General features: G+C 48.9%; 1 protein-coding gene across 1 annotated transcript; it reads right to left on the bottom strand.

Annotated features, from left to right (window-relative positions):
• Positions 1–2,676: 2,676 nt before the first annotated feature.
• Positions 2,677–7,187, bottom strand: LOC123046067 (serine carboxypeptidase-like 35). Its single transcript, XM_044469355.1, has 8 exons — positions 6,853–7,187; positions 5,227–5,334; positions 4,935–5,123; positions 4,711–4,799; positions 3,914–4,225; positions 3,674–3,819; positions 3,201–3,293; positions 2,677–3,107 (listed from the first exon to the last, which is right to left on the bottom strand). The coding sequence occupies exons 1-8, from the start codon at positions 7,091–7,093 to the stop codon at positions 2,840–2,842; spliced, it is 1,446 nt and encodes a 481-aa protein (XP_044325290.1). The 5' UTR covers positions 7,094–7,187; the 3' UTR covers positions 2,677–2,839.
• Between the last annotated feature and the right edge of the window lie 2,019 nt (positions 7,188–9,206).

Below are 9,206 nucleotides of genomic sequence, written 5' to 3'. Positions count from 1 at the left end.
GAGGGCAGGCCCCTGCCCCCCTGTCTCCGCCACTGTCGCACACGCTACGTAGGACATAGTGTTTTTTGGACATTCGTGAAATGACCCTAACTTTTGCCAGCAGGTGGCATGCCCATGATAGGCATCCATACCCTTAATATTTTTTTCATGGTCTTGTATAACCAATTCAAGGCGCCAAGCCAAGTTGCTTGGGTTTTTGACAAGTTTTGCATTTTCTAAAGTTTTCTTGGTCAAAAAAGGTCGATAAATGCCTAGACATGTCACAACTTGCATACAGTCTCGGAAGTCGTTCAAACCTGTCATTGATGCCTACCATTGGCATGTCCACCTAGTGGCAAAAAGTTGGCGTAATTTCAAGGATGTCCACAAAAACACCATTTTCAATGGAGGGTGTTCAGATTGGTATGAGAGCACGTTGTTTTTCGACATCCTTGAAATGGCCCTAATATTTTTTTTCATCGCCTCATAAGACCAACCCAAGGCACCATAAAAAGTTGTTTTGGTTTTCGACAAGTTTTGTATTTTCCTTATAATGACCCCATTTTTCATGGGCTTGTATGACCAATTCAAGGCACCATGCAAAATAATTTGGGTTGTCAGCTAGTTTTTCATTTTCCAAAGTTTTTTGGTTAAAAAGGACTATAAATGGCCGGATGTGTTACCACTTTCATACGGTGTCGAAAATCGTCTGAACCAGGTATGTACCTATCATGGGCATGCCTACCTTCTTGCAAAAGCGGGGTTCATTTCAAAGAAGCCAAAAATAGACTATGTTCAATAGAGGATGTCCGCTTAGGCCAGAAGGGTCTTTTTGAAAGCTCGTTGTTTTTTGACATCCGTTAAATGACACCAAATGTTTTCCACCAGCCTCTACAACCAATTTAAAGCACCATGCCAAGTTATTTAGATTTTTGAAAGGTTTTGCATTTTCTGGAGTTTTCTCGGTGAAAATAGGCCGATAAATAGTCGGACGCACTGCAACATGTAAATTGTGCCAGAAGTCGTTTAAACCTAGTATGGATGCCTCATATGCATGTGCCAGGCTGTTACAAGAAGTTGTGATCATTTATCCATGGCCTTAGAAGTTTAGATAAGTGTATTTGTAATTTATGTCATTTACAATCAACATGAACATTTTATTTTGTCCTAGAAATTTCTTGAATTTTTTCAACAATTTTGGAATTACAAAGTTTGTATGAAAATTTTACAAACTGGAACACTTTTTCCAAAATTGTTAAAAAATTACGAAAATCTGATGGAAATTTCAAACAAAAATGGCAAACCACGTACTTCTTTAAAAAAAATCACAACTTTTTTGAAACACGTACATTTATTGAATTTGTGAACAAAAAATTTCAAAAACTGGAACTTTTATGAAATTTCAGAACCTTTTTTAGAATTATAAACAATATTTGAAAACAAGAACATTTTGTGTTATGCCAAAGTTCAAAAGTAAAAAAGAGAGGGAAAACGGAAAAAACTGAAAACTGAATTAACAAAAGAATCATAAAGTTCAAAAGTAAAAAATGAATTAACAAAAAGAGAGGGAAAACGAAAAAAACTGAAAATAAAAAAAATGCTTTGGCCCTAGCAATTGAAAAATGTTTTCAGAAACTGCTAGTATATTCTAAAAATATTCGTAAATTTTTTAAAAAATGTTTGTGTTTCCGAAGAAAGCTTGCAAATTTTCAAAAAATTTGTTCGAAAATTTAAAAATTGTTCATGTTTTCAAGAAAATGTTCACTCATTTGATAAGTTATTCTCCTTTTCGAAAAAATGTTTGCAGTTTCACAAGAATGTTTACAATTCTGAAAAATTGTTCTTAAATTTGAAAAATATTCACAAAGTCACATTATTTTTCATAAAAAATGGTTCATACATTTGAAAAAAAAACACGTTTCCATTAGAAGTTCAAATTTTGGAAAATGTTTCATTTTTCTAAAATATTCATGTTTCAAAAAATATTCCAAAAGATGAAAAACCACATTAGTTTTTGTTGAGCTATAAAAAACGCTTTAGCTACATTGCCCCATGTTGGTCGCTACAGTGTCCATCCAAGTTGTACAGTACGTATCAATTTTGTTCTGCGACAGTATTTTTGAGAAAAAAGTCCTACAGTACGTCCATTCAGGTCATAAGAAACTGCGCTGCAAATGTATCAGCAAATCGTGTTTGTTCTGGTCGTATTAGCAAGTTCACCTCCACCTGAGGTCTTGAGATCGAAGCCTAACTACGGGTATATGATTTTTTTGGATTTTTGAAGCTTGCTACAGTTCATACTCACTAATGGGCCGGCCCAAGGCGGACTTAGAAATATCCCCGCAAGTATTTTCTAGAAAGACTATCCTATCCCTTTTTTCTCAAAAAAAAAAGACTATCCTATCTTTTATTATGAAGGGGTATGAACAGATCTTGTCCGTTGATGTGTTTAAGGGTTGTATGGAAGCAGAAGTGTTTTTCTCCCAACCTCTGAGCATCAGAATCTTGCGCTGCACTGCCGTCCATAGGAAGATCTTGCACTTGACAGGAGCCCATATCCTCCATATACATTTGTAGGATTCAGACTTACCATTCCTTCGAATTGCAGGTGATAGGCCGAGCTCTAGCGATATTCAGTGTTGCCGTGTTCTTTTTTGTGTGACAAGTCCTTCTTTGGCTGGTAGTAATAAACTGATATACGGCAATGCTCGACAGTTCCATTGAACGGTAAAATACACTTTAACCTCCCAGTAAAATCCCACACTGATGATCGTCGCATCAGTTGCATACAACAACGCTACCCAGTGAAGCACTTGCTCGTAGCTTTGCTGAGCAGAACAATGGACCGCACACACTTCCGCTAGCGTGGAGCGGCGGCCGGCAGCGGCTGGCCCCGGAGGAAGTGGTAGAGCATGGCGAGCGAGCGGTCGGGCGCGAAGAGCGGCACCTGGTGCCCCGCGCCGCGCACCGTCACCAGTGTCAGCCCCTCCTCGTACTCCACCGCCCACCCGGCCACCTGCTGCCGGTAGAACCACGCCCTCCACCCGCTCCTCGCCCGCGCCCGCAGCTTCATCGCGTTGACGCTGTACCGCGTCGACGTCACCGGCACCCTCCCGTCCGTGTCGCCGCTGCGTCGTATCACAGATCGCATGTGAGTTTAGGACATTGCCATAGAGCTTTTGACAGTAGTTCTTTCTATTTCACAAGGTTTCATTCAGTACCTGTAGACCCAGACGCGCAGCCCGGCGGCCATGAGCTTCTTCAGGATGGGGAGTACGGTCGCCGGCGAGTCGTTCCATTTACTTATCACCGCACTGCACCACAAATAAACAAGTCCTCCACTGTCATTACTGACTACATTCCGCAAGAGCTACGCAGTGGATAGACGGTGGTAAACCGCATGGCGATGGCAGTCCATGTCACACACTCACGCAGAAGGACCAACACAGTTGCAAGTTGCAATATCAGATCTGAGGACGGGCGTCTGCCATTACATTTCATGGCTGGTAGCACGTGGATGGGGGGCCATTAGACCATTACTAGGAGAGCGTTGCCGTGCAGTCAGTCCACGAGCTGGAAGGCTCGTAGGCAGAGCAGCGTGCAGGTGCAGTATTGACTGCGTGCTGCCGGGATGGGTTGAGCAGAGCAGGGTAGAGAGGACACAAGAGAGCGTGGGTAGGGTACCAACACCAACCTGCAAGGCGAGTATGGGTACTTGAGGCCCGTCCGGTTGGCGTGCAGCGCCCGCTGCACGTCCTGGCGGTTAAAATACCTGGTCACGTACGCCTCCGTGCACGGGTCGTACCCCGCCGGCGCACGCCTCATCATGTGCCATGCCTCCTGCGTACGCACCACCACGACAAGACAGTTACTATTTTCTTTCTCGCGCACACTGTATGCACCAGAGATGTCAGAGAGGGTAGCTAGGACGTACGTGCTGGGAGAAGAGGCGCGGCGCGGCGACGAGCCTGGACGGGCGCGGCGCCGTGGAGCCGGGGCCGGCGGAGGGAGAGAGGCACGTCGGCGTGTAGATGCTGTAGATGTCGATGTCGTCGAAGGCGCCCATGAAGGCGCGGACGGCCGACGAGCAGCCCTTGCCGGGCTTGCCGCCGTCGGCCTCCTCCCTGAAGTAGTCGCACTCCCGCGTCACCGCCGAGTGGAGCTCGTCGGAGATGATGGCGTGGCTCCACGCGTACTCCACCATGCCCAGCTGGTCCGTCTCGTCGTTCAGCACCGCGTTGCCAATCTGTGATGACAACCCAATCCAATCATTAATCCATTACTGTAATCCACACAAGAAAAAAATTGGAAAAAAGGCACGGACAACGGCGCAGGTGAAATCGTCGCAGTCTCAAGTACAAAAGCAGATACGTTCTTCTGATTTCGCAGGGGCGCACGATGCATACGCGGAATTATTACCGCGGTTACAAAGGGTTTGACACAGGCAGTTGGCCGCGAGCTAAAGCGAGTAAAGATACTAAGTAGTGGAGATCCGTAGGCACGCTCGTGGCCATCTTTGGAATAATCTTCTTTCCGCAGCACTGAATCTTTTCACTCCTATATCACGCTCTTTTTACCTTTTCCTCTTTATCTTTCTTGGCCACTAACTAACTATGATCGCAGGCACGAGAGTGTAGAAGCTGTTTCACCTGCCACTTAGCAGTCCTAATGGCATGATTGCAAGCATAACAAGATGGACCAGTTGCCCTTTCGGGGTGGAGCCGAGCTTACTATGAAACCTTTGAGGTTGATGATTCTGCCTCTGCCCGCCGCTTTGTTCCCCTCGTAGATGAGATCTGCGAGCTGTGGGACGTAGTGCCCTGCAGCAAAAAGCAGATCACGGCAGCTTCAGCAGCATATTATCTTTACCCACAGTTTACGACGCAGCTTAGCTTAACATAGTGGAGGATAGTACTGCTGCTCCTTCGGACCTAGGGCCCGTACAAGGTACATACCGGCATAGCTCTCTCCGGCGATGTAGAAGTCGCGGCCCTTGAACTCCGGGAACTTGGCGAGCCAGTTGAGGAGGAAGGTGTGCGAGTCCTGCGCCGTCACGCGGTCGCCGAGGCGGCCCAGGTCCGCCGTCTTGTTGGTGTAGGAGAACCCCACGCCCACCGGCGCCTCCAGGAACAGCAGGTTCACGGCTGAAACCGATGCAAAATTTTGAAGCGCCCGATCAGACATACGTACGTTTTTTCCATAGGAGTTGAGCGAGAGAGTGGCACTGTATGTGTGGCGTGTGCTTGCCTTTGTTCCACGCGTAGGCGTTGCGGGTGAGGTTCGCGCCGTAGCTCCTGACCAGGAACGGGCCCAGCTCCTGCGCGGCGCCGTAGGCGATGGACGAGCACCCAGGCCCTGCAATCGCACGGTAGACAGTTAGTAGTACTCTACCACACAAGGATTTATTATCTTCGGTCCATCAGATAATTCAGTTGTAAAGAGGCGACTGCAGATCAATTGACTGCTCGCTCTGCACATATGCTGACAGTCCTATCCACTGGCTAGTGCGAGATGGATGGCCTGTCGAATTGTTTAGTCTAGGTGCTGTGCTAAAATTACACCACTGTTCTGTTCTTACTGAGAGATCAGACGCAAAGGCGACGACAGGGGGATGAGACAGCTGATTGGGCGAGTCCCCTCCCAGTCAAAGCGGTAACGACTCGCATTTCCATGCAGCACTAGCAGTTAGCTAACTGACTGATTTTCGACATTATTTTTCTCACTGTTTCTTTATGCTATGGAAAAAATCTCCATGCATGCATATCCACGTTCCTCAGTATCCTCCTAAAAAAGATTATCACCTGGGAGCTATGACACCAGTACACCGCAGCACGTGCTGGATACCAGGACAAAGATGTAACATCAGACCGTAACGCTTACGAGATATTCTTGCAGTAGCTCTGAAGAAACACATGCTCACGCCGCAGCAGGAGCAGGAATTATTAACCTTTGTAAATCCACAAGGATCCAAGGGCATTTCTGATACCATCTCTTGTTTTTGGTTTAATGCAGGTCCTACGATGGGGTGGGGTGGGGTGGGGAGGTGCCCCATTTGCCCATCTTTCCTCTAGACTAGCCATGGCCCTCGAGCTTTGTCCGTGCCGCTCGTCGGCGCAGGCCAAGCTTCTTCCGGGCCTGCAGGGCAGGGCAGGAACAGGATCTGCTCTCCTGTAGCGCTGCCTCGAGAGCCTTCTTTTCTCCGTTTGCCATCTTTTGCAGCGTCTTTTTCCTCTGCGCCGCGAGGCTATGCTCTCCTCTACCTCCCAGCTGCTCTGAATCTGAGCGCATGCCTCGCCTTCCCTGTGGATGGATTCTGGCGCCTTTGCCTTTGAGCTTTTATTGCCGGAAGGAAAGTGCCATTCTTCCGTCGCCACAGACAGGGTGGCCACGCGGCCCTGCAGGCAGTTGCAACTGCCTGGAGGGCTCGAGCAAGCTTTTCCGAATAGGACTTGCCAAATGAGCAACACATTTGGATGGGTACGCGAGAAATGAACAAGATGGAGAATGGGAGAGCACATCAATCAATCCAAGGCTACGGTTTTGCCTTGAATTCGTCGTATTGTATCTACTGCTTTGTCTATACATGTTGCCAATATACGTTATGAGCAAGTTAGAAACTGAAAAAGCTCACTGTGCCGTGCCGAAAAATTAGCGTATGTTAGCGAATTTGCAACCGACGGCCGCACTCCGCGGCTGCATTTTTCGCATGACACGGACGGTAACCGCTACGGGAGTAGGCTAAAATTATAGAAATGTTCGTCATGGAACACTGAAAGCGAAAGTATCCTCAAAAAAAAGAAAAAAAAGAAAGCGAAAGCAGGAATCACAAGTGGGCAGCAATCGAGAGAGCTGAAGGGATGAACACGTGCGTACCTCCGTTGAGCCACAGCATGAGGGGCTTCTTCTCCGGCTCCTTCTCGGCCTCGAAGAACCAGTAGAAGAGCGCCTTGTCGCCGCCCGTTCCGACGCCGACGTAGCCGGCGTAGTGCTTGAACCCGACCTCTGGTTGCCCTGGGAGCCCGGTCACGAGGTCCGCCTCTGGCCGCGGGCTCCAGGAGGCTCCGGCTACCGCCGCCGACGCCGCCGTGGCAAGGAGGAGCAGTGCCATGGCCATGGCCACGGCTGCTTCTGTGTGGAAGCGCTTGTGCGTGTACACTGCTCTGCTTGGGTTTTGGCTCTAGGCTTTTGGGGTGTGCGGCACGAAGGAAGGTTTGTTTAAAAACGGAGGGAGGGGAGGAGAAAAACTTAGGCCCTCTTTGGATTGAAGGATTTTCATAGGAATATTGGAGGATTCCAATCCATTGAATTTTTTCCTAAAGAAGCCCTGTGGATTAAAGGAACCACACCTCCAAAATTCCTATGGATGCATTCCTACACCTCAATCCTATAGGAATTTCAACATCCACTATAACCTCTTTTTTACATTGATTCGCGTAGGATCGAGGCACTTTTCCTGTGTTTTTTCTGTGTTCCATCCAAATGACCATTCTTATAGTTTTCCTCTATTTTGTAATCCTCTGTTTTGCACCTACAATCCCGTCAAATTCCTGTGTTTTTTGAATTTCTTTGTTTTCTAATCCTGTGATCCAAAGTTAGGAGAGGATTTTGCGGCAGTAAATAAGTGAGAAGGTTGGGGAGAGGTGGTGGTGGTAAATTATTTGGGTTGGCGGCGTGAGTTTTTTTTTTGAGGGGAGCGGGGTGAGTTTTTGGTAGGTGGTTACCGGTTAGGACGTCGTGTGGGAGTGCCGATGGGAGCCTGGAGATGACGGCGTCTTGTTCACTAGTCACTGCGTGCTTCGTACCGCCATGTTCAGTGTGCTTAGGCCAACTCCACCGCGCGACCTAATCCTATCCGGCCCCGGCTGTTTGGGATAAAAGTGACAAACCGGACGGCTCAGCGTGCGGGAGCAAACGGACTTTTGTCCGTTTTGTGTCCGTGTTCGACCCATCCGCGGTCCAAGTTTGCGTCGCTTTTGGGGTGAAACGAACATCACGCGGACGCGCCGGCCGTCTGCGCGTGTCCTCCCCTGGCCCGCCCGTCGGTGGCACAGGACGGGCTTTTTTCTATCCGCCCCCCTCCCTCCCTCCGGCCGCACCCCACTCCACTCTTCTCCCCTCTTTCTCACTATTTCCCTCGCCGTCGCCGCCGCAGCCATTGCAGCCATGCAGCTCAGACGCACGCTCGCCCAGCCCCTTCCCCTCGGCGCCGCCGAGCTACCCAACCACGGCCACCTGGTTTGCGCACCCGCCTGCCGGATTTGGGGCGGATCCGGTCGGTCTTGAGCTCGCCCGACTGTTGGAGGCCGGGCCGCGCCATGGACTGGCCGGGCACCTCGCCGGAAGGCCCTGGCAGGGCCGCAAGGCCACATGCAGGCAGTTGCTCGTCCTCTAGCCGCTCGGATCTGCACCGTCGGTGGTCCGCCGGCAGATACACGAATGGCGGCCGGCCGGGCTCGGTGCATGCCCAAAAGCTCGTCGGCGCACCATTGCCACTCATTAAGTGCGACCACTGCCCAAGGATGGTCGTGCGCCGCATGTCTACAACGCCGGAACATCCCGGATGGGTGTTCATCAAGTGCTTAAACGATGGGGTATGTGCTTTTTTAGCTTCGGTTTGTGCTCTCGGATTAGACTAGTTGTGCTAACTTCAAATTTTATTGTGTAGAATTGATGCAAGTTTTGGTATTGAGAAGAAGAGTACATCGATATGTTGATAGAGCGAAATTTAGTACATGTTCGTGCACTTTTAGCTAGCATAGAGGCTGTAGATGAGATAAGTGCACTTGTTGCTAGATTAGAGGCTAGGCACGAGACTAGGTGTGAAGAAGAAACATCAACTCCTGGCTTGAAGAAGAAAGGAGGGTGCAATGTCGAGCCTCCTCTACAAATCAACAATGAGTGCAACGAGAAGGCCCTAACCCAACTCAAGGGAGCAGTTATGGAAGTTGGGTATCTTTTTAAATGTATTCTTGTGGTTCTTGTTTTCTCTGGCCTTACTTTACTAGTCAAAATGTGATGAGGTATTGTCATGTACCAAAAATGAATGATGAAAAAAAGTTAAGGACTTGCAAAGAAATGTGCACGTAGACAAGATGCGGCCGGGATGCGTTCGCGCGCTGGGCGCACGGCCACCGCATCCCGAAAACTGTCCGGACACGACCCCATTGCCTTACCTAAACAGACAGAATCCGGACAAAACGGACGTCCGTTTGGGTCACACGGTGAAG

Source organism: Triticum aestivum, chromosome 2B (assembly GCF_018294505.1).
Source record: "Triticum aestivum cultivar Chinese Spring chromosome 2B, IWGSC CS RefSeq v2.1, whole genome shotgun sequence".
Lineage (NCBI taxonomy): Eukaryota > Viridiplantae > Streptophyta > Magnoliopsida > Poales > Poaceae > Triticum > Triticum aestivum.
The sequence above is the reverse complement of the archived record's forward strand: the minus strand, read 5'-3'. Positions and strand labels throughout refer to the sequence as shown.

Coding starts and splice junctions, on each gene's coding strand:
- LOC123046067 (XM_044469355.1), bottom strand. CDS start 7,093: ATGGCCATGGCACTGCTCCTCCTTGCCACGGCGGCGTCGGCGGCGGTA. Junction 5,124..5,226: donor CGCCTACGCGTGGAACAAAG/GCAAGCACACGC, acceptor CATCGGTTTCAG/CCGTGAACCTGCTGTTCCTG. Junction 4,800..4,934: donor CGCCGGAGAGAGCTATGCCG/GTATGTACCTTG, acceptor TTTTTGCTGCAG/GGCACTACGTCCCACAGCTC.